The following is a 25955-nucleotide window of genomic DNA, read 5'->3' as shown; positions in this document are numbered from 1 at the left end:
AAACGGGCCGCTGCTGCAGGAGAGCGGCTCCGCGGCCCCGCGTGCGCCTCGGCGCCAGCCCCCTCGGAGCCACAGCCGCTGCCAGGGCTGACATAGCGCTGCGGAGATGACAAGGTCCCGGCTTCCTGGGCAGGAGCCGCCTGCTGCCGGGGCGCTTTCACCTTGCTGGCGGTCAGCTCCTGCTGGTGCTGGCGCAGAAAAGCACTACAAAACAAACGCTGATTACCCTTGCTGCAGCACACTGAGAATAGAGGCACAGTTTGCTACTAGAGCAGCCCATTTTCCAGCTTCTGGAGCCCCCTGCTCTGCCCCCCCGCGCACGTGCAAAGTGCACAGGTGGCAGCACCACCACCCAAACCGCTCCAGCTACAAAGAAGGCACCGGTGGGAAGAGCTCCACTGGACCTTGCCTCAGCCGTGCCTCACGCCCGCAGGTTACCGTACTTCCGCGCCGATCGCTCCCAACAGCGGCAGATACTGCAGCTTCTGCAATTGGCACAAGCAGCCAGCGCTTACTTAAAGCCACAGCCCTTCATTTATGAAAACCAAGCCCCAGACGTTAGACTGATCCACTTCCACTGGCTCAACTATCAGCCAGGACAGTAAAGGCAATGCTGCCCTGCTCTGCAGATAATGGAGTTTATTTTTAGCTGTTCAGAGCTTGCTTTACCCTGCTTTCACACTTAATTTGTTGATGCAAAAATAAATGACGGGAAGCCTGGGCTGAATGGAAGAGCTCCAGAGACACACACACCACTGAGGCAACCTCACTGCCGTGAATACCCAAGCTTGCAAGCACAGCTCCTACATACCCAAAGAGCTCACTACTTGCCTTGTATGCCTTTGCTTCTAGACATTAGAAACAAAACAAAACACTGACCCAAAACTACTCTGACTTTTTCAGTAGCTACTACACTATCCACTATGGTAGCCCAGGTGGCACACTGGCAGGGCACCCGTGGAGAAAGCCTTCACGGCTGGTTGCCCAGGGGGAAGCCCACCTTTACAGCAGGTTCCCCATTTGCCCCGGTCCCTGCAGACTGACCGCAGGCTCGTGTTGGCACCTGATCACCTGGTTAAGAGCACCCTGTCCTGGAGGTGGGGAGTACTCACTCCGCAAGTGCCAAGCAAATAAGCACTAAAACACACCGTTCTGAAGGAAAGGAAGAGGGAATGAGCACCCAGAGAGCATTGGTGACCCCTCACGTTTAGCTTTAAGCATACCACCACACAGCTGAAATACTGAGAACTCATTAACTTGCTTTCAGGCTGGGAACTCATGGTGGTGGTGGGTCAACAGCTCATGCTACATTTAAGCAGAGAGTTAGCATTTCTTTTTGAAGTTGCAGTATGGCTAAAAATCATTTGACACAAGACTAATCAAAATTAACACATAATGCTGTATGTCCCCATTTGATGTGGGCGATAGGAAATTATTCTAGTGTTAAAGAGGCTAGTTAGAAGACAGGGCCAGGCCTTTACTAGAAATATTTGTGTTTTTGACCCTATAGACCTTTTAAGGTCTATATTTAACCACTGCAGTTTAAGCAGTCTTAGCACTCATTTGGACACTGACAAACTTGAAGGGATATTAAGTAGCTGTGTTATAGCTTTATAATAAGCACTGAGAAACTTTTTACAATGCTAGCTGAGCTAAGATTGAAAGCTGTCCCTTATCTACCACAGTAGATTCTCAGGAGAGCATAGAGTTCACTTATTCAGAAGAGTCACCCTTCTTTTCCCCCCGTTTCCCTGGTCAGGAAGGAGAGATGAGTCATCCTGCTCAACATCAGTGCCCACTGCAGAAACAGCACTGATGGAAATGTGAACACTGCAGTGAGTTATTTGACTTGCATCCTATTGCACTGTGTCCACAACCAAGTACTGAATTTTTAAAGGAAGTTAACTATAACAATACGTGTATTTTCACATCTCAGGCTCCCAATAGGATTTTCCAAAGCTTTTTCAGTAACTTTGTCCATTACTAAATTGGCATACAAACACACTTAGCAGGTTACTTTTCGGATTTTTTCCTTCCCTTATCTTTACTTCTTAGTTTGCATACTCATTCCCTATTCTAATTCTCAAATATCAGCCTTCAGTCTGATTTGTTCCAGCCCACTTAATCAGTCAGTCAAACATCTCTAATTGCCTCTAGTGGCCATTTCGCTTAGTGCTTCCACAAGACCTGCCACACAGTCCACAGAACCTTTTATATTTATTTTTAATTAAAACAGTTTGATGAGAAAAGAGCATCTTAGATCAGGATATACTGAGGACTGACAAAAAAAAACCCAGAATAGAATAGGGTATCGTTGCTCTACTGCCTTTTTTTTTTTAGTGCTTGTTGCTTTGTGCTACTCTTAACTCTTTTTATTTTTTATTGGTGCTGTTTAAGCCATGCCTCCACCTCCAGTCATGAAAGGACCTATTTAAAAGAAAACAGCTAGCCATCAAGGCTGCCAGCCTCGACTAGAAAGAGTAAGTTGGCCATATAACTAGTTAAGCAGCCGCATTAAATGCGGCCACATTAAATAGCCAGACTGACCAAATCTTAGCATTATTTTGTCTAGATTCTGACAGAAATGAAGTTCTAGATGTGAGGGTCTCCTCAAGACAACTTTCAGATTTTCGAGACCTGAAATCTAAGTGCAATGAAATACCAAAGACCACCTGAATAATCCAATAAGCGCCACCTTCAGTATTTCATTTAAAGACTTGTATGCACATGCTTTGGATTGGAATATTAAACTGCCTTCTAGTCTATGCTTTACAAGCTTCTAGTTGAAGGTCAAAACTAGAAACTGAAAGAGCAGACACAAGAGGCAGTAAACAAGAGCAAGCAATTCTGGCAGTGTTCATTTTTCCAGATATATTTGGCAGTAAAAGAAAGCCTATTCTAGCGGGATGATCCTTGCTTAGTTGTCAAAGACTCAAGGAGGCATTTATACCAAGTTACAGCTATTTCTGGCACAGTTTATCAGTTTATGGCAAGCAAGATCATATAGGATGACTGGGTACATATTTTTCTCATTTCAAAAGAATCTATTGTAGTAGCCCAAGAAATTGAGTAGAGATTTAGCCAAAACATTCCTCCAACCATAAATTTGGAAGCTGTAGGCAGTAATAAGAACAGAGTTTGGGGATAAAAGCATCGCAACAGACAGTGGCTGTTAAGGTGCACCTATGCTATCAAGATGCTACAAAACAGTTTTTAAGCACAAAGCTGGAGACTTGGAGGTTTCTTGTTATGTGAAAGACAAGCAGTTAAAAATCCTTCATGCTTTTTGAATATTTGACAAGAAACTCCAGGGTGATGCATGTCCAATAGCAAGGACATCTGGGAAGGTGAATTATGCCCCATTACAACTTGATGGAAACATGAAAGCAGAGGAAAAGAGGTCCAAAGCAAGGAGGGGGTGGAGATGATAGCTTCAGGATCACAAAGAGAAAGTTAAGAATGGAATTAATTTCACAATTTTGTGTTCATGTTTGTGTTACAAACAGTTACATGGGCAAAATAATAGGCTGAAGAGCATGTTTTTCCTGGCAACAAGCTATTTCTGCTGCAGCTTGAAACTCAAGCAGACCCAGCCTAGTGTCGTTTTAGACAAACAAGGGTGAAGACGCCTTAATGGCTAAACAGTTTCCATTGCACTGCTTTAGAAGTGGGAAGCTCTACAAAAGTCCAAGTTCTAGAAGGAACAGAAAGGTATTTACATCACATATGCAAGTGGTCAACCCTCCTGGCCATGTACCTTTACCAGAGCTTCAAGTGAGCAAGAGACAAGACACCTCAAAGAGCTCAGATGACAAGTAGATCCCAAGAGGGAATGCGCAGGTATTCCTGTAATACCTGACAGGTCTGCTACAGACCCCACATCTGGAGGTAGGCAGTTTAAGGGCAAACAGCCCCAGCAACTCGTGAGCTTATTTCCTTGTGACGAAGTGAGACTAGCCAAATTAATGGTTTTGGGTTTCTCAGTACAGTCAGTCTGCTAGCCAGGTGATGTAGCCCTGGCGCACAAGCCGCGCTGCCTGCTTGCAAGCCAATGCTTCAAGAGCCAGAGAGGGGCTGCGCCTGGCTGAGGAGCCCCATTTTCCTTTTGGAAGTGTTTCCTACATGTTAGCCCTTCAGCAGCTAACCAGCGTAAAAGGCCAAACCATGGCAGAAACTAGACTTAGCGTCTACACGCCTAATAAGCTAACATTGCCCATGTGGTAACAATTATGCACACGTTGTACAGTTTACGTCCCAAAAACACTTACTCCTTTTGGAAAAAAAAAAAAGTACCCTTCTGGAATTGTATGAAGCAAAGAAATCTACAAGAACCAATATGGAAAACCTAACATTTATGTACCAAAATATTGGGTTTTTAAAATTAATTTCAAGTAGCTACATGAATATCCATGTGATGAACTACTTATCACAGTTGCCTGATCTACACTGTGCAGCATATCACCTCCTCCAGGATTTCTGTAATGTTTCAAACCTCTGCGCAAACTTCAGGTAACTGGCATTTAACAAACCCCCTCACTCAGATGATCTCTTTTTCATCCTCAGATTAACGTTCCCAAATCTTCCTCGGAATTGTGCTCATGTGAAGCATTTTACTATAAGCTTCTACACAGTAACAAGTGTTTTTAGAATCAGTTATTGTGAACTACACTGCTACAGTGGAAAACTGAAAAGTATTAGACCCTCTGCATTACAATGGGAAAGTCCTAACTGGCTTTCTTGCTCCAGAAATATCTCAGGAGATCCGGCTGTGTCATGGGACTTTGCATACACTGGAATGCTCTGCTCTTAAGAGTGGGCTGGGAAACGGCCCCTGCAAACAGGAGGCAGAAAGAGTCTCCTATGATGCTATTGCAAAGCACTCCATGGCACGCAGAAACACAGGAAGCCTCGAGTCATAGGCGAAGGATAGCAATTATACCCGTCACGGGCATACCTGCAAGGTGGAAATAGCTCTCATCTGGAAGGCTGCAGATCAGCCTTCTAGTTTTATCACTAATATACTTCATAAATAATTTCAATACTCAAGACCTATGGGTGAAGAACATTAAGAGTCAAATATAAAACCATTACAATTTTTTGTAAAGAATTATCAGACCACACTAAAATTTGTTAATCAGAATGCTTAAAATAGAAATTCATTAGTGCAGCAAAGAAAGCAAGCACTTCAGCGTGTTTTACTGTTATATATAGTGTCAAATTAATTTTACTCTGGAAAGGGAAAGCCTGATTTTGAAAGCCATTTGCTGTCAAGCCAAAATCATTCACTCCCCAAAATTAAACTCAGAGAAACACTGAGTATTTTTAAGAAAATAATAAACCATGGATATTTGTAAGTAGTTCTACAACATGAGTGCTCAGACCTTTCACGAGATGGACTCAGTTTGTATGAAAGAACAGATCATCATTTAGCTATTTTTACTATTGCTGCAGTCTCCACTGTCAACAATTGCCAATACAAGATTGTTTCTTTCTCATTCAAGCAGATATTCCTTTTACGGATAGAGCCTTAAAAACTGGAGCCTATTTTATCCTCGCTCTGCACTGCTGATGAAAAGATGACTATGATCACTGGCCATAACGTAGAGACTGAGTCACACCTTTCTATAAACTCTAGTCACTCATGTATCATCAGCTACACCTTGGAGGTATTTATGAATCAGTAACAGAAAGGCCACTCGTACCTGCTTTGTAATATTACGTTTGCTTTGACTAATTTCAACCTCATATTAAAGTGCTGCTACCAGTTCTGACTTCTTCTCTGATGGCAAAGCCCAATCCTCCAAGTTAAGTTTAATAATTTAGTTGGAAATTAGCCATTTTAGAAATGTTATTCTTTCTAAACTCACCCCCTCCCCTTTTAAAACCCATGAAATGCCATTTCTTTCACCTCACTCAGAGGCAAAAGCACACTAATGAAATTAGCCAAGGAAGCGGCACAGAAAAAGAAAAAAAAAAAGTGGAGGAGCAGACTATTATTGCAATAAGGTGAGAATGCCATTAACCATCTTGAATCAATAAATCCACAGTGAAATGACTGTTCCAAATTATTCCTGATATCGTTACTGTAAGTGTTGCCTTTTTATGAGATGAAATAAGCAATCACTTTTCATTTGTCCTTGACTTATTACTCTGAACATAATTCAATTGAGTCTCAGACTACTTCAATTGAGTTATGCCACAAGCCAAAAGAGATTCACTGTCATTTCTCATGTTTTGCTTCTCTCATTTGATAGGTAGCCTGTGAAACACTAAAGCAGAGAACCAGCCAAACAGGATTCCTGTGAGTCACTTGATATTCAGCATGGACCTTGCACTTTGGGAGCGTTAGACTTTCACAGTCTTTACTCGGGATCAAACGAATCTTCACCTTCCCATTCTGAAAAAGTAACATCCATCTTCAAGCAACAACTTTACAAAGTTAGGAACAGATGTAGTGACATGGCCTACTTAACCTCAGTTTTCCATAAGGTTCCATCTTCTGTTCTACAGATTTTTCTGAACTCTAGTATCAGTTTGCACTTGCCACACAGGATTACTCCCTGCTTCCTTATACGTATTTTGATCTTGCAGGCAAGTAAGTTTATCCTACCTGAGCAATTACTTATTTACTTTCTCACTGTTTTCTGAAGTGTTTTTTGTTTGTTTGTGTACTTTTTAAATCTCAGCTCATCTCATCAGAGCACAAAACAGCATAAAGTCCTAAACAAGTTACCATGTCGCTTTGGCAAATTACACTGTTATAACTTAGTTCTCATGTCTATAGAATTAGAATTACCTTTATGAAGTTTTTCAAAATGTAAGGATATGAGATCCTATGTTTGAGCAAAATATTACCATATTCATTAATAGAATCTAATCTGAAACGGCTGTACAAAGCAGAAGAGGGAAACAAGAAGCAAAGATGTTATTTTCTTTTTTTCCACTAGTCCCTCCCTTTTATTTTGAATTTGTAATAGATCTAGCTTACTACTGTCATTAACTCGTTGCCATCTTGTTGGAAAAAGAAATAAAAAACAGGAGGAATAAAGTAGTCATAGGAATCAACTTTGTCACAGAATCACAGAGGTGGCTGAGGTTGGAAAGGACCTCTGGAGATCATCTAGTTCAACCCCCTGCTCAAGCAGAGGGGCCTAGAGCACGTCATATAAAGCAGTACTGGTTGTTTCAGAACTGAAGATGTCTTTTCTCTACATACCTTGTACTGTGAGTGCGGTCCTGAAGCCCCTCCTAATTTTCTCTGTCTGGAACCTGTTCTGAAGACCCAAGTACACCCAATAAATTCCCTAAGTGAGGTATCTTCAAAAAAGCTAAACAGCCACTTCACCAGAGCCTGGTTCCACAGTAATCAATATCTTAAAAGTCTTTTTCTGGATGTTAAAGCTCGCAAGAATTCAATCTGTTGGCAAAAATAAACTATTTTCGTCAATAAGCAGCCATGCGCGACAGAAAACTTGACAACGATTTGCAACCTCCTTGCTTTCAAACAGCTACCCAGAAGATACAAGGTTCCAGGTTTTCCTGGGCTCTGTGATACCCTACTTACTCCTACTCCTTAAGCTGGGTACACTTTCCTCATTCGATAAATATGAAATATTTTCTACTGAATTTACACATAGGACAGGGCAAGATATTCTGATATGTGTGTCCATATATTCCAAGATTACAATAAAAAAAAAAAAAAACAACACACCCTTGATATTCTACAAAGTTCCCAAGAAAGCTATTATCTTGATTCTTACAGTCATCCACATGTCAGGAAATGCCAGTTATAGGTGGCTCATACATTAATGGCTCACTTCTATTTCCGCCTACAAATGCTGAAGCCTGTTTCAGTCACACAATTTCTAGTTCATTACTTATGTTGCTTCCTGTGTCACATCCGGAATTAATGGTGTCCACATCTTTTTTTTTTTTTTTTTTTTTTAAATCAAGGCTCCATACCCTCCCAAATCACATTCACTCTATGCAGAAAGCTTTTTCAAGATGTCATCATAGTCATTCCTAAACAACATTTGGGCTGTAAATCCCAGTCGTCTTATAATAATTATACCAAATTTCACAACAGCGAAATTTAGTTTCTGTTCTTCTCTGTAGCACTATGTTTGAAGATTTCACAGAATTCCACACAAACTTTTACAGCTCCTTTCTACAGCACAAACTTTTGAGAGCTCTTGAAAATACTTAATTAGATTTGGTTTACTAAACAAGACAAACAGAGCTGAGTATTAATATTTAAATATTTTAACGTTCAAAATATTTTTAAATGGCCTGACTGCTTCTGAACACGGCTATTAAAATTCACGCATTACTTAAAATACGAGGATGAAAAGGTAATATTTGTCAATTCACACTTGCAACAGTTAAGTCACTATAGCAATAAATTTCCTTTTTGCTTGAAAGCTAAATCTCTGTGAAACAGCTTCAGAAGTTACCAAAACCAGATTTAAACCAAGCTAATATCGTGCTGATAGAACAACAGAAAGCCTCTGTACCTCCAAACATTTAGTAGTTTCAATATCATAAGGGATTAGAAGTTCCAATTCCCCCACTGCAACGTTTGGGCAGCGTTAGAAGGGAACAGCACAGAGGAAGTCACAAGGGGCTGAGCAACTTGCAGAGGTATCAGCTAGTGCAGTAGTTGCAGTGGCCTCAGTGCCACCAGTTGCTGATCTACTTTTGCAGGATGTTATGGAAGCTATCCGAATTTGGGATTTTCCTTAGCATAGGAATATCTAGTTCCTACCCACAGCTGCAGCTGGAGAGCCGCTTAACTTAAGTTCACGTTGCCGTGGAAATCCCAGCCACGCAGCCCCCTACCTCACGTCACCATTGCTGCTTTTCCAGTCCCCTTCCTTCTCTGAATTAACCAGTTCACAGCGGTATACCCACAAAATCTGGGGTATGGACAGACCTACAAAACAGATACATAATCGAATTTTTCTTTCTCATTAGGACCCTGATCTGCCTCTCCACAAGGCCAAGCAGGCACCAGCCAGTGCTAGTGCAAGGGAGCAGACACAAATACATGGGAGAAGGAAGATGGCAAGGTTGCACGAGTGACAGCTCAAGCAACAGTGGGCCACAGCCTGACTTGCAGCAGACCTGTTAAACCATATGTTTAAAGCTTCTGTTAATGGGTCTATTAAATCCTTCGGAGACAAGCAAGTACATTCAAAATTATTATGCAAAAGTAATACCAAGAGGAGTAAAAAGGATCAACTCAAACACAGCGCTCTGGTTTTCAGAGCTTAATGATGTTAGAGGTTAACGGAAGACAGCTTTCCTTTGGACTTAATAGTTTATTGCATAAGGCAGATTTCACCATTTCCTCTGTGCCGCCACTCTTTTCCTTTCTTATTTGAAGTTAAAAAAACAGGAAAGTAATTATGAAGTCACAGGAATTATCAGGGGATTAGAGGGAGTATAATAGTCTAGAAAAAGACTAGCTTGTTTTTGTGATTAGGCTGCAGTTTGACACATTCTTTTAATGCTGTTAGCATACATGCAATTATCTTAACAATGGAAAAACGTAGTGCAGTTTGACATTCTTGTCAGACATTGTTCACTTCCACGAAGTACTCGGGTTGCCAAGAGTTTCCAGCTAATATTAGCTTACTGCAGCAGAATGACTCTGTAGTGAGATTACTTAGCGCCTGCTAGGTAAAAATTGGGTTTTAGAATTTTATCATCACCGATCAACCCACCTTCAAGAGGTTAAATTTTGGAATAGTCTTGATAAAAGTACTTAAGCATAGCAATCATCTGGACAAACCCCAACAGCTCAAGCGTTAAGGTATTATCAAAGCCAGCTGTTAATATTGACAGCTCCCAGATAATACTTTTAACAAACACGTTTGAGCTCATGCAGACTTCTGTGGCAGATTCCTGTTAGAAACAGCACAGTGGCATTGCAAGATCTTATTAAGCCCCTACACAGTAGCCTCACTACTTTATTCCAGAAGGGCTGGGTGAACTTTTGACAGAACTCATTGCCAACAAGTTCTGATTTTGTTAGCAGCTATCCCATTTCAAGTGAGCTGATAAGAAATTACTTTAAATTCTTGTGTAGAAACACACCAGGACCTCTTGAAAACAGAACAAAACAAAAATCCAACAGCTGAATCGCCTCTCCCAGTTACTTCAGCTCTGTCCATTGCACATCCTGCAGGGAAAAAGAGAGGCTGGGGCAGGTTTTGCCAAGGGGTTCTAGCTGCACCATACAGCCTTGGAGCGAGCCAAGAGCTCAGCCCACCTCCCTTCTGCATTTGACCAGGCAGCTCGTCCTCAAACCTGTGGTCAGAGCCAGCGCAAGAGGGATGAGACACAGGAGAACAGTTCACCTTGCCTAATCTGACAAAGAAATTCTTTCTCTGGCTGGGTTTGTCTTCTGCTGGTTGCAAGCTGAATCAGCCCTCTGCAGGGTCGGGCGAGCAGAGAGGAGTCCAGAGCAGGACCTTCTGCTGGTGACAGCAAGCTGCTATCAGCTCCAGCTGTGTCGTGTTACTTCACACTTGCTCTAGGAGCAGGAATGCAAGCACAACCTTGTTGCTCATGTAACCAGCTAAGCATGAGCCTAAGCTTTTTTGTTTGTTTGTTTAGGACAAGCAGAAAAGAGAACAGTAGCTCAAGCTGAAGCTACTTTCAGCTGGTTGTGCAGTAGATGAGTCAGGGGCTCAGAGCTCACGAGCTAAAGCTAACTCCATCTGATAGCCTGAGTGTACACTGAGAGTCGGAACGACATCGAAGGGGTCCCCGAGAGGTTCTTCAGAAAACTAAATGTAATAGCCACTTGGGATAAAGTTAGCTATACTGGAATCCATGCTTCCACCAAGAGCCAGGAGAAAGAAGAAAAAAGATCTATTCAGTGTTCCCAAATACCAAAATCCACTAGGATGTTTCCCCCAGCTAGTTAAAAGGTAGTAGTCTGAGTAGTCCATATACCAACCATAGCAGCATAGCCCTCCTCACATCTACAATAAACACAAGAGTAAGATAATACCTCTTCATCTGCAGCACTGTCTTATCCCAAAAAGGGAGTGAACAGTCTTTGCACCAACACCTGGTACAAGAATACATACATAAGTAGTTTTAGCGCAGTTCTCAAAGATTACTTATTTTATACCACTGGATAAGAATCAAGTTTTTTTCCACCTCCAAAATAATAATGAAAAGGAAGAAGCAGCAAAATTAGTATTTTCCTCCACGCAGTTCTCCTCTCTTCCCTCCCTCTTATACTTCTTCCTCCCCCCCCCCCCCCAATTTTTCTCAGGGAAATCATTTTTAGACTGCAAGCAAGCTTTAAAACAGCCTGGGAGAAGCAAGTATGTATGACAGGCTTCCTCTCATTAAATGTTACATAGATAAAGTATGCCTGAATTTTAAAAAGTAGCAATATGAGAATATTTGAGAGACGAACCGAGGCCAAGACATTTAATTATAGAAGTTACTAAATTCAAGGTACTTATTATATAGTAATTAGAAGACTGCGTGGAAGTTCAGCAGTGAGAATTTCACTTAGAATTTCACAATTTCATATTGGATGACAGGCATCTAAAAATTCTTTATCACATGGCTTCAAGATCTTCAATTAGTTCCTTAGTAGAGAAAGGCGTTCCAACCAACAATTTAAAAAAATAAATCCAAACTAGAAGAGAACACTGGCAGCAGCCAGCTGCTCTTACCGAGTTGAACCAGACTTGAACTCAGCCATAAAGTAGTATTTTTAGACGAAATGAGAGAGAGCAGATACTATCCACAAGAAAAGTGTGTGTTATGCTTCTGGCAGCATATTAAGACAAATCAGTGCTTTTTTGTATACCAGACTATAAAATAATTTTATATTGGAATAGCTAAAATAAGATTGATATCAATCTTGGGCCATTAGGTATAAAATGCAAAAATAAAATAAAATGAAATAAAACCACCCTACTGCAGTATGCCACAGCTATTACAACAGAAATCCATAATGATATCACTTCCTTAATTCAGTTCAGATTTTTCTTCCCTTGAAAGCTTTCAAAGCAGACCACAGCCTTCCAGTACACTATTAACCTTATCAAGTCATTATGTATGTCAAACAGACAAATAAACACTAAAATACAGTTTAATTCCACTCTAAAAATCCAGATGAAAATCAAAAATTTCTATGCTGAGTTGATAACTTTAAGATAGCACCAATAACGCAAGATTTGTTGCCCTTTCAATAAATACAACCATTACCATCCTGGCACTTCAGTCTTAACGGCTCAAAAGATTTCTAACCTTTACATAAGTCCAAGTAACACAATGTCAGATAAAAAAAGCAAAGTCAAACAGGTTATCTGTTGAAACTAGTATTTTCTACAAGAGCAAAACTTGACGTATATACGTGCAGGTGCTCAGCCCTTAAAGACTCTGACTACAAACTCTTAAAAATCCCTTTTCAGGAAAGGGCATGAAGCTGCAGAGACATTAAGACACTGTTAGTTTTCCCTATCCAGCTGACTCCTGGAGCAAATTTTATGCTATCCCCAAAGAAAAAAAAGACAGAAGTTACAGAAAAAGAAGGTAAGCACATTTCTTACTGACTGTTCTGCAATTTTTTGGAAAGTATTTCTCGGTTACAAACATGTATATTAAGTTACATTAAAAAGAGCACTAACATAAGAGCATTCTGTTATAACTTCATCATTAATTAGACGCCTGTTAATACAGGAAGTTGCAATTTAACAGATGTTAAAAAAGGAGTCATAGGAGGAGGAAGATATAAGTCTGCAGAAACTGGAGAGGAAATACAGATGTTATATATCAGCCTATTAATACATTCAGAAGCCCTTGTTGCACAACAAATTAAAGCTAAAAGGGACTAACTGAGTTTTACCTCAGTCTGTAGGTGCTGGATCACAACCGTTAACGCTTCAAACTTCTGGTTACTACTTGACAGGAATTTCTTCAGCTGCAGGATGATTCCACTTTGGTTCTCGCATTTTGTTTTATACTGTGTCAACTCGGCTGTTTTTGTTCCATGTGAATGCACGTCTGTGGAAGTCTGTGTCTGTATGCATGAGTTTTTAGGACTCCGCTGCTTACCCTTGTCAACTGCAAAAGGAAAAAAAAAATTTTGCTTTTTATGTTGAAGTTGCACAAAAACTTAAAGACATGCAAAAGAAAATAGTTACAGACTCTTCCTGAAATACTAAGTAGGAGAAAGGGTTACTTCAGTACCACTTTAGAGCAGATACCTACTAGCTTACACCATAACTTCATTTGTCTCGCATATATTCCTTGGTTTACTTTTCAGCATACCCTACACACTGTGCTTTGAATCGATATTTTCATAAAATACAACTTTTTTTTTTGTCATTCTACCTATCTAATGACTTATTTCTATCCTAAGACTCAACAACTTTTGTTTGCAACATGGATTTCATATTTTCTGCATGCTACTGTATTACTGAATAGAAAAGCATTCTCCCTACATTTACTTGATTTTTTTTTCCATTCAAATTTGCACTGCAAGAACTCCACTCTCTACAGCTCAGGTTTGAGTTCTACTAACCACAGGCCTTGCAACATTTCTCAGTGTCAGTTTTTGTCACAAAGATGATACTTTAGAAAACTCTCTAAAATACATTTCAAGCTTGTGCTGCCACTACACATAGTCCAATAATTACATAGTTTATGTAATATTCTTAGTTATGTTGCAACCTCAATCACTTCACAGTAATCATGTCATGTCAGAAGAAACCACATTACATAATCCAGCATTTGATTCGTAAACAGCACAGAGGTACGAGATTTCTCCTCTGCCTTCAGTTTGAAGAGACAGTGTAATAGTGCTCTGCAGATAAGGCTAGTCTTCCTCTTTTGATCACACAGGGAAAAAAACACTTTTGCAATAAAAAGCTGATGCAATACATAAATATCCCTAGGCAGTTTAATGAAAACATCTGAGCAGATTACTTTGTACAGTTTCAACTTAACAAGACTTCTTCAAAACAGAGTGAGAAAAACTGAGAGGTAGGATTTGGAGAAAAGGAAAAAAGGAACACGTGGAAAAAATGGGGGACAAATAAAGGAACTAGTAGTAGTTGTTTACAAATTCTTTCTTTTAGAAGCCCCAAACACCTGGCATGAAGGTTGTCAAATGACTGGAATATTCCCAGCAGTTTAAGGTCTAGTCACACAACTGAAGACAGTATTAACAATAATAAACGCTTTGCTTCTCAGCTAATCTTAATCTGACACATCAGCCATTGCATTAAATACATCAGTCTTGCATAGTTTTAAGTTGTTTTCAAAGCATTTAAAGTATAGTTTCCTGTTCAAAATACTGATATCATCTGCACCTCTATACCGGTATCATCTGCATCTCTCATGCTGAGCCAGGTATGAGGGGCGCTCTCAAGCCTACTCATTTTCCAAATAAATCCTCTCTAGGCAAGATCTTCTCTCCTCCCTCCTAGTTAGAGGAGCATCAGCATACTGCTTTATGATGTTTGGACGCTCCTGCATTCTTGGAGATTTCACCACACATCTGTGCAGGAGATGCTGACTGTTAAAAGGTGTATTTTCAATTAGAAACATAGGGTCTTGCCATGTAGTAGTAAAGCTACTCAAGGTAAATTAACCTGATAACCCAAGACAGAAATCAAAGTTCAAACCTACAGGGGAAAGGGATCAAGTCTGGCTACCAGTTCTCGTTACCTTGTTTTTACTGCCTTTTTAATTCATCTGATGACTTCCCTTCTTACAATGCAGACATTCTGATATCCTCCAAGTTAGACCTCTTTAAATGAACACCACAGTTCATGTTTCAGAGCTATCATGTTATATTGCCAGCAAGCTTATAGAGAATGCTGTGTTTGTTACCCTGGTCTCCTTCTGAAGGTTTTTCAAATCAGAAGAGACACTAATCAAGGGAAGAGGGCGAGGGAAAGAAAAGAGAGCAGAGACTAGAAAGCACATTCCTTGCCCTACTGGCTCATATATTCCTACTCTCCCATATATTTTTCCTCCCTCTCTGAATTTTCCACTTTAATAAGTGGAGAATTAGAGCACTATTCTTGATTTAAAGGTGTTGGCTAAGTTCAGTGATACAGATGCTGATGTCATCTTTTCATTAGCTATACGAAATGACTTTGACATCCATTTATTATGGCCCTGACAGATCATGAAGAGCTGCTTTAAACCACTTCAAAGCGTTACAGACAATTTTTGTTCTGGGAAAAATTACACTGTTATCTAATGAAGTTATATTTCATTTAAATGCACTGATACCACAGCTAACCATAAATGCATAAATGACACGAGACTCCAGATAACCTGTTTCCAAAGTTCAGCATGCTATTTTTTTTTAATCATGGTATCCAGACTACCAAATCTTTTCCTAGAAGTTGATTCAAACACCCATCCAAGCCAACCCTGGATTCCATACTAAAAAAAGCTCAACAAAAGACACACACAAAAGGAATTCAGTGACATTTCTTTGGGCAGTTTTATCACAGATACGTGCTATAAACCATCACTTCAAATGTTAAAAAGCATTTCTGTGCTAGCATGAACCCTCCATAGCACGCACTGCCTCTACAGACTAACACCAGTAACACTCCTATGCTTATTTATGACCTATGTACCTCTGAGCAACAACAGATTATGTTTCCAGATTTGTACAGGAGGCACACTACAATGTCAAAACAAAAACCATGCTTTCATTAAAATGAAGAAATTAAAAGCCTAACTACCAATATAACACTTTGATGATGGACTCTAAAGACAGTATCAGTTACCAACTCAAGCCCACACTCCCTCTTTTTTTAAAAATAAACTTGCTACTTTTGCATAGGCAGTCTTGTAAACCACAACCGCTACCCCCCTTCAGTTATGTTCTGAACACTTCCTCAACAGGCTAGAAAACACTGGTCTCAATCCATTTGTACCACTCAATTTCTGAAGACTGGAAGTTGCAGATTCTCAAGTCCTGCAGTGCCCTAACCCAACTGAATCGCCATGTGAGGGTTTATCCTTCTTTGTATCAATAGGAAAAATTAGTAGTGACTTTGTAATGACTGAGCCCTCTGATCTGGAATCACTCATAGAAGGTGCAATGTTTCGCTGCCAAAAAGAATACCCCATGACCTTGGCAGAGGTCAAGAACTCTTTCCTCTGCCTCCCAGATCACTACACTGATGGCAGCTGCCGTAATGTGGAATCTAGTTCTTTGGGATTAAATCATATCCAGCCCAAGCTTTTCTCTAAGGGGAACCATTTCCCATACATAGTTTCTCTAGTTCATAGGCATTCAGAAGAAAGTAATACAAAACTGTTCTTATATAAGGTGCATTCCATAGTTGCTTCTACGGGCTGAGATAGCACATAGTGCTTCACATTGGTACTTCAATGGCTGGCCATCCCCAAGCTCGCCTGCTATTGTTGGTTTCGTGAGCCCCTCTGCCTTGCGCACAACTGCTGGATTACCAGGGGAAAAGTCTATCACCCACTTTTTGGTTTGCAGAACCAAATCAAAGTCTTGATTTGCTTACCACATAATAGCAAAGTCTGTGTGGCAATGTCTGCATTTGCTAGACATTACTTTCTTTAGCAAGAGACTCAATTTCTAACATATTTCTTAAAAGCACTCCAAACAGCCTAAACAAACCACTTTAGAAGCATAAGTAGGAATAGATCTCACTTCCCCCCCTGCCCCTAGTTTCACAGGCACCATTGTCTTACCCCTAAACACCTTCTTTTCACGTTCCTCATCCAAACTGTTTCCAGAGAAAACTTCTTGCTCAACGTTTTCTCTTGGAGGAAGGTGTAGGCTGGTAAAAACTTTCCGACTCTCTTCCATTGTATGGAAAGCCTTATCTACACATGTTAAATTGGTGCTCACTTCTTTGATCAATAAGACCAGATCACCCTGCGTATTTAATCGAGCTTCCATTTCTTCCCGTAGTCGTCGGATTTCCTCAAGCACAGTTCTTATATCCAAGTGACTGGATTTCAGCTCTGCTTTCAGATCTTCTTTCATTTGTTGCTGGCTCCTCTGCATTGCTAACACTGTTCTGATTTCTTTTTGAGATGTTTCCACATCACGCTTCAATTCCTTCTGTCCAACTTCCATCACCTCCTGGCTAGCTTTAACTTCAGCCAACAGCGCAGCAAGGCACTCCATCCTGGAGCCACAGGAGTCACTTTTTCTGGTGTCACAGCTTCCAAGAAGCCAGGGACATTTGTGAGCCAACAGCAGATTTCTAAGACAGCAACAGAGCTAACACACAGCTGTTGGTATAGTATCCTACTTCAACTCACAGTATGCTTCAATTATGGTACCAGGGAAAAGTTCAGTGCTAGGTAAGATGAAGGTACTAAATAAAATACCTTAAACATGCAGGGCTGTAGAGCCAGAGCTCCATCTCGGGACTCAGCAAGAGCACTAATCGGTTTAATTGCCGGATTGTGCCACACCTGAATTTTTGGAAATCTTTTGCTGACATCACTGTACGTGGGATGTCACCCGGAAGGCTACTCCCAGTCATCTGATCTGTGCATCAATCAAAGAGTGCCTGGGCATCAGTAACTGTGTTTGTTGCAAAGCAGCCAAACAGTCTGCAAGAACACACCAGCCCTTCCTTTTCAACACAAAGGCTTTGAAGTCCCAACTGCCTGTAAGAGCTGAAAGTCAAACAGTTCAACACCACTTAGCTATTTCAGTTGTATATTCAAAGAGGTGGTTCTGCACCCATCCTTCCACTGACGTTTGCCATGAGAGTTCATGAGGGAATCCAAGAGCACGTTTGCCATTCTCCCACTCCCCTCACGGTCACAACTATTAATGCTCACGTAGCCATCTCCAGAAGAACTCAGATCCTGAGGAATTCCTCTAGCTCACAAATAATGAACAGTTATCAGAGCAACAGCAGAAGACTGACTAATGAGATGTTTCTGATAAGTTTAGGAGGCTCTTACAGTTATATCAGGTCTGACTGTTAACTCATTTATAGAAGCTAAGGCTTTTAAGTACACATTTCATTGTAGTTATTCTCTGCTCCATGTAGAGACATATGCAGGCAGACACGACACCAAGCTACTACTTGTTCTGTAACATAGTGATTTAATTATGAAGTCATTGGCTTCAACTGGGGGGGTGGGGTGGGGAGAGTGAATCTTGGCCTATAAAATGCATCCCCCTGCTTTCAAACAGGTAACCCGATACCGAAGCTCAGACTAACAGCTAGCATTCAGAGCAAGACTCTTAGCACCACACAAGTTGGAGCTCACAAGAGTTTTACATCACCTTTGCACTGTCATAGCTCCAGGGATGCTTTTCGAGTCCGCAATGACGGCACGAACATCCCAGAGCAGGATTTTAGCTATCCATCCAAAGCTGCGATAACCCACTCGGTGCTGTTTCTGGCTGGGAAGCATTACAGAGAACACCTGTAGTCCAGGTGTGCATAGATGCAGGATTTCCAGTTCACCACATTGCTGCTGCACAGGGACAATGGGCCAATTTGGAGAGTCCCATTTTTAAAACAACGTTACTATTCACTTTCCAGTCCAGGCACATTCATGAGACCAAGTAAGGCGGTCTGATATGCACACCTGCAACTGGACAGTCTGAGGACAGAGCAGCTTGGCTCGCTGGTATCACTGAGCTGTCCTGCTATTGTAGTGGTGGCACAGCCCCCTGCTGGACACAACATCCACAGTGGAGTTTCTTCCCATGTTTCTGTATCACCTGGCAGAAGGCTACACATAGGCTTTCTGGTGGTACACCTGTACTTAAGCAAAGGGTTTTTCCTAGCACAGATCTAGGTCACAGGTGTAGTTTCCTCCCCCCCCTTAACCCCCGCCCCATTTCTAGATGGACAGATATCCTGCAAGCTCTTAAGCATGCATAATCACACATAAACATCAGTAAGGATGAGTACACAAAATGGATTACAGAGGTGCACATTTAAATTTGAATCCAGAAGTGGTCTTTTTGTCAAAAGGGATTAAGCAGGTAAAAAGAGCCAATTACGAATGCTAGCAGTACATCAGCACCCCTAGACAAACACAGTAGTTCAGCTCAGCGGTATGATACTTTTCTCCATTCCTCTACACATGAACAAGTTCCCCCAGACGGTGGCTCAGAGCAAAATCCTAACCATGACATGGAAGGAGCCTTGGGGGGGGGGTGGGGGGAGTCCTCCTCAAAAAACAGCTGACTAAGCTCAAATGACTAAACTCAGTGCTTTGTCTTTCCTGTCCAACGCCACCAGCTCCCAAGGCTGCAAGCTCCTTTCCGTGTGTGTGTGTGTGTGTGTGTACCCACCTCAACTGCAGAGCGTTCTCTGCTATGATACATTGCATCGTGAAGAACTTCCCTTCTAGAAACTGGCCTCTATTTGAGAACAATAATTTCATCCAGAATGAAATGAATGATCATGCATTCTCTCCTCAAAAGAGGAAATCTGATCCCTAAGGGCTGCTTGATGATTTGTGAAGATCACTCTCTGCATGCAACTTCTAGACAGGTTTCCTTTACTTTACTCCACTTTGTAAAACACCCTTCAACCTTCCCTAAACTGTATTTGTAAGTACTTAGCATTACCTAGGAAACTGAAAGACTACAGAGATTGCTGCTGCTTTGAATTTTACAACCAGTCTCTCAACCACCAGTCTCTGTAGCTAATGACACATGAACGATAGCTTTGAGCAATAGGCAAGTTTCTCAGCTTAGAATATATAGTCTCAGGAGTACCAATTTCAGCTGCTGCAAGTCAGCCTCTGTTCCAGCTAAGCTGCCTCTGTCCTTAATGCATCTCAAGTAACTTGATGTTGTTTTCTATTTATGAAAAGAAAAAAAAAAAGAAAAAGAAAAAAGGGGGAAAAAAAAGAAGGAAGTCCTGATTCACAGCAAATCAAATACTGATGAGGATTTGCTCTCAAGAGTAAGTTAATGATTAGAACAAAACGTTATTTAAATATAATCTGATCTATATGGGTGAGGTATGTCTTAATCTCCCCCCAATTTTTTTTTTTTTTTTTAAATAAGATCATCATCAAAATCCTCTCTGCAATTAGCCATCAGCGGACACCAGTATGTTTATACCTCTAACATTATAGGAATAAAATCTAGGAAGTTGAAACATTTGAAAAAATGCACAAAGCACTGTTTTGAAGTTTGCACAAAAACTCACCAAACCACACTAACAGCTATATTCTACTATGTTAAGTAATGCGGCACATGTTAAATATTTAACAAGGAAAAGTTTACACAAAGCTTAGAGTGAATTATATAAAGACATCCATTACTTTCACCTTCAGTGTGGTTTCATCTTCTGTAAGGCTGACTAGTTTCTTCAGCCCTGACTGAGGTCAGACTTGGAAACAGCAACTGGATATTTTCACTTCTCAGACATGACAGAGGAAGCATCTAGTTGTTGCATCTATTTTATTTCATGAGGATTTGCTCTCAAGAGTAAGTTAATGATTAGAACAAAACGTTATTTAAATATAATCTGATCTATATGGGTGAGGTATGTCTTAATCTCCCCCCAATTTTTTTTTTTTTTTTAAATAAGATCATCATCAAAATCCTCTCTGCAATTAGCCATCAGCGGACACCAGTATGTTTATACCTCTAACATTATAGGAATAAAATCTAGGAAGTTGAAACATTTGAAAAAATGCACAAAGCACTGTTTTGAAGTTTGCACAAAAACTCACCAAACCACACTAACAGCTATATTCTACTATGTTAAGTAATGCGGCACATGTTAAATATTTAACAAGGAAAAGTTTACACAAAGCTTAGAGTGAATTATATAAAGACATCCATTACTTACACCTTCAGTGTGGTTTCATCTTCTGTAAGGCTGACTAGTTTCTTCAGCCCTGACTGAGGTCAGACTTGGAAACAGCAACTGGATATTTTCACTTCTCAGACATGACAGAGGAAGCATCTAGTTGTTGCATCTATTTTATTTCACTTTTCCCTTTTCCAAAAAGTCTGTTTTACTAATTATAATTGATAATAATAAAAAAAAAAGACAAAACCCACCACATCTTGGATTTTCTGGGGTTGGGTTGGCAAAGAGTTTGAGAGCTAGAAATGACAACTAAATTAAACATCAAAAAAAAAATTAAGGACTAAAAAAAAGGCTACGTGTGCGTGTAATAGGAGGGGAGTATTAGGAACACCTGGGAAAGGAGTTGATTTAATCTATTCTTGCAAAATATTTCTATCTTCATATTTATGAAATCAGTCAAGTTACAGCTAAAATACTGAAATAAAGCTAAGGAAACTACAAACATTTATCCTGTACTATACTAATAACCACTGAATGCTTTCAGCTGTGTTCAGTGTATTGTTGAGCTGTAGAAAACACACCCATAAGGCTGAACACATGAACTCAAAAAAGTCTATGACGCCTTCTGCTGAAGGGTTTGTTTTTGTTTTTAACCCTATTACAATGAAATTGAAGCAACTGGATCAAACCTCTCCAAATATACCAAGAAACACTTAAGTAAAACTGGAAGGGCTATTTGTGTTCATTAGAGCCCAAAGAACACAGACCTCCACGCTATATGCTTTATCTTTCCCTCCTGTATGCAAGTCCCATCAGATGTAGTACTGCACGACCAGCAGCCGGTCTGGTTTCAGGATTTTTCCTTCAAGAGTTGCCTAATCTCAGTTTAGCATCTGAATCAGTCCATAAGTGAGTATATACCTTTGCTTTATATGTTAGTCTTTGGACAGCTAATTCTGAAACCTCAAAAAAATCTCTACAGTTCTCCCTCCATTCTCCTCCCCCCCCCCCCCCCCCCCCAAATGCTTAGAATCTATTTGGGCACTGGAACAGAAAGACTGATAAATCATTGTTATCTCATTGCTTTGATTTTAACCTGTTTGCTTGCCTCATGACAACCTACAGCATTTCAAGGAGGAAGAATTAAAACCATCCTTAAAAATAAGAAAATTGTTGAATTCAGTCTGCTTTGGTATGCTCAGTATCTTTGAAAGGAATGAGAAATTTGGCTAGCTGTAAATTGCAATTTTAACTTCTTTCAGAACTCCTGCTCCAGGCTGTAGATCCAGTAAGTAGTTTCAAACAAATATACAGGGAAAGCAGCCATTGAGTTCAAAATTAAATTAACAGTGTCTCTAGTGGGTTTGGAAGGTTAGATGCTTTAGATGAAACTCTTCCAACCTCACTAGAGCTTCATAGTTTGGTCAACCATATTTGACACCAAGTGTGAAAAGGAAAAGTAGCTCTGGCTACTACTAAAAGGCAGCAGATTGTTGAAGCTCAAGATCAGACATAGGAGGACAAGGGGGAGACTGAACCTAAGGGAACATTTTTAGCTTTTGCCTTCCTATAGCTTGGGAAATAGTGAATACACTTCCCTTTCGTGCCTCTCAGTCTAAGGTCTTTAAGATAGCGACTGTAGGTACAAAAGAGACTCCTGAAGAAGTTACATACTGCTTCGAAGCTGTGCCTCAGGCCCTTCTATGTAAACCACTGCAGACAACTCTAACTTGCTCCATTCATGCTTTGAGGGAGTCAAACATGAGTCAGCTATACACAACAAAATAGCTTTGTATTTCAGTGCTGCACCTATTTAACACGCCCCATGAAAATTCTGAAGAAGGTGTTGCATCTTAGCAAGTTGTCTAGCTACTTATTTAGCTGGTCTGGGCTCAAGAAGTTGGAGGAAGAGAAACAACATTCTCCTCTTGCAGCTTCCCCCACATCTACGCTGGCTGAAATCTAAGACAACAACTCAATGCTTACAGAGCAGAGCTGCAGCTCTTCCAATCCTTTACTCTTTCTGTAACCTCCTAAATATCTCTTCTTCAAGGTCAGGTGCTAGCCTATGCCTAGGGATATCAGTTTCTGTATTTTAGTTGTCACCAAATCCATTTTAAATTGTCCTGAATAATAAATAAATAAATAAATAAATAAAAGGCAGGCGGGGAAGGAAGCTTTTAAAAAGGTTACAGTAATTGAACAAAATTTAACTGTAGGAAGGTAAAACTTGGCCTAGATGCTTAAACTGATTCAGCAGGATTAAAACCTACACAACAGAAATCCCTCTGCCTTTCTTTGCAGAGGTACAAAGATTTTTCTGTTTTTTTTTTTTTTTTTTTTTTTTTAAATGAAATACTAGTACAGTCCTGGATAGGGTGTGCAGAGTCATTACATATTATTTGATGCACGCAGTTTGGAGTACTGTTTCAAAACTGTATTTGTCCTCCTTTCATGCCAACTTATCCTTTGACTTAGAATATTAACTTATAGCATCTATATAACATTTTAAATTTATTCCTTTTTGCTCATTTCCAACCACAGAACTGGATTTTCCCTTCACTCATATGATAGTGAAAGGGATAGCTCAGATATATTTATGCATGTCAAAGAGCTCTATGCCTATTCAATGTTTTAATCATGTGCTTAACACACGTGTCTTGCAACACTGCCCACATGGGGTGCCATGCTAGAACGGGCAAGTCTCTCTTGAAGCAGAACCATTAGCATGTCAAATGCTTCACTGTCCGTTACAATGATGATTACTAGGTAGGAAACCAAGCATTTCTGTATCACCCTGGAGTCTTGCACCCAAAAGCTGTTACCTAAAAACTATAACATACAGCATGCAGCCTTTTATTATCTTCCTGTTTCTTGATACAACAAACAGGCATGAACCAAAGGCGCGGTTTCATTATAGCTTACTTCACACAGTAATAGGAGTGAAATAGGAAACCTGGAGAGAAATGGGATTGAGATGAAACCAAGAGATAGCAAACAATGTCTTTTTTTCAACTGCACATCTTTCTGATTGAGCTTCTGCACATTCTCTGCCAGAAGTTTAGAAGTCCCAGGCACTCCTCCTTGATTAATTCTGTGCAAGGCTTCTTTAAAAGGACAGATGCCAGCCTACCTCTTGCCAGATAATTTGAAACAAAATACTCTTGCAGGTTCTTAAGTGATAACCCATGGCTTACCCATGGATAACCCTACAGTGTGATGGTCTAGATTTTCTGTCTGGTCATGAGCATGTTCCTGCTGTCTTCTTGCAAACCAGAAAGAATTTGCTCTGCAATCAGCAGGTGCTGAAGGCAGCCATGAGACCAAAGCAAGTACAGTAACTGCAGTGCAAGTGTGACACTGCACTAAGGTTCCTAGATAAGCCTCAGAGTGTGTTATCCTTCCAGTTCCTCCTACCCCAATAAAGACGACTTTCACCCACATGACAACCTTTGAGCTGGGTCACTACATGCAAATCCCTATTAACCACCCATTAATCACCTCCATTAAAATAATTGCTCCAATATATCCCAAACAAAAGCTTGACTTCTGCCAAGTGATTTGCACTGATGTGTCTTTGTTTCCCTAAGGGGTCACCCGTCCTACAGAACACAGCTCCTGAGCCTGTGCAACTGTTTTAGGGCACTGTCAAGTGCACTATTGACTTCCTCCCAGAACATGGCACTTTTTCCCCTCCCAAAGAAAGCGTGGCAAACGAGGCAGAGTTTAGTTTGCCAGCAATTAGGATGATCTGTTGTTAAACTGATTAAGCATACAGAATCTCCATGGTGCATTTAACTGTTACTGTTTATGATTAGCCTTACTCACATTTTTGAAGATTATCATTTGTGTTTTACAACCTACGTTAACCTTATACTGAAGCTTTGCAAGGAGCTAAATTCTGGCATTCATTAAGATATCTAAACTAAACCTGAGAAAACACATCATCTTCCTTGTGCTTTTTATTTTGGAAAACACCAGCACTTTGGAAGAGTATTAGCTCAGTTATGTCATTGCTGCAACTTCTGAACCTATCAGCCTGCATATTTTTTAAACAGGAAGTTTTGTAGGACAGTCCGTGATAAAGTAACAGACGCTCCTGAACTGTGCCCTAAGCTCTTTACTAATATTGCATGTTTCTTAGTCATTGCTCCAACAGCTGATTTGTTTCTGCCCTTCACGTCAGCAAGGCCAATATTCAGCGAGATGTCGTCAAAATTTGTCAACCCTCATAGTGAAACACTGACAAAGTTCAGTGAAGATGGCAGGAAAGAAAAAAAACTTCAATAGAACAATCTCCAATTTTTCTAGCAGATTAGAAGACTGAACGGGATAATCTTTGCAAGCCAAATTGTAAAGGACTTCACACTCAAGTCTGGGTATTCCTTTAAGTGTGTAATTAATGCATCAGATAGATGTCTGCCTGCTAAGTGCATGCTACAAACGCAAACCTGACTAATGGTCTGAAATCCCAACCTTGTACCCGTAACAACTGTTTACCTTATGTGCCACAGACCCATCTTCCAAAAAGAAAAACACTAGCGGCATTTTGAATCCTAAAACAATTCAGTCTTAATAGCGTGTTTATAAAATATTCAGTCAACAAGTTTACTGAGACTGTAACATCTAGAATTGAAACAGATTTTCACCTAGCCAGTAGATTCCAAACATGAGTATGAGCCATACAGCAAACAAAAATTAGTAAGCTGGCCATACATTCAGAGAGAACTGTGAACTAAAAAAGGGCAAAATGGCATGCCATTTGCAGAAGACAACTCTTAACACGTATCAGCTAGACTACCAGTGCATCAGACTTGTTCTGATTACTTAAAAAAATAACCAAGAGCAATACTGATGCTTGATTACTTAGCTTGCTCTGAATTAGGACAAAGCCTAATGTATGCTAGTTAACCATACAGTGCTACATACCACTGTCTGCAAAAAAACAGGGAGGAGGGAAAGACGGTAGAACTAGTTTACTATACCAGTAATGCAAAGCCTAAAGCATATTTTGGCAAGGGAGGGATTGGCTGTATGTACATGGATAAACCAACTCATCAGTCACTTCAATAGAAGTACAGTGAGCCACCCATTTAGGTATGTTTTCAGTTCAGGTGTGGCTCTGGGTAGGCAAAGGGACTTCTAAAGCAGTCCTCT

The 25955-nt window shown here is 40.4% G+C and overlaps 1 protein-coding gene across 1 annotated transcript in view; it reads right to left on the bottom strand.

The window, feature by feature from the left end:
- The window catches only part of MTUS1 (microtubule associated scaffold protein 1), a 129600-nt gene that overhangs the window by 23033 nt on the left and 80612 nt on the right, over positions 1 to 25955 (bottom strand). Inside the window, exon 8 of the mRNA XM_068942765.1 lies at positions 12881 to 13098. Within this exon, the coding sequence (XP_068798866.1) occupies positions 12881 to 13098 (218 nt within the window). The remainder of the gene's footprint in view (positions 1 to 12880; positions 13099 to 25955) is intronic.

This window comes from Struthio camelus, chromosome 4, assembly GCF_040807025.1.
Source record: "Struthio camelus isolate bStrCam1 chromosome 4, bStrCam1.hap1, whole genome shotgun sequence".
In the NCBI taxonomy this organism is placed as follows: Eukaryota; Metazoa; Chordata; class Aves; order Struthioniformes; family Struthionidae; genus Struthio; species Struthio camelus.
This window is presented reverse-complemented; position numbering and strand designations above follow the sequence as displayed.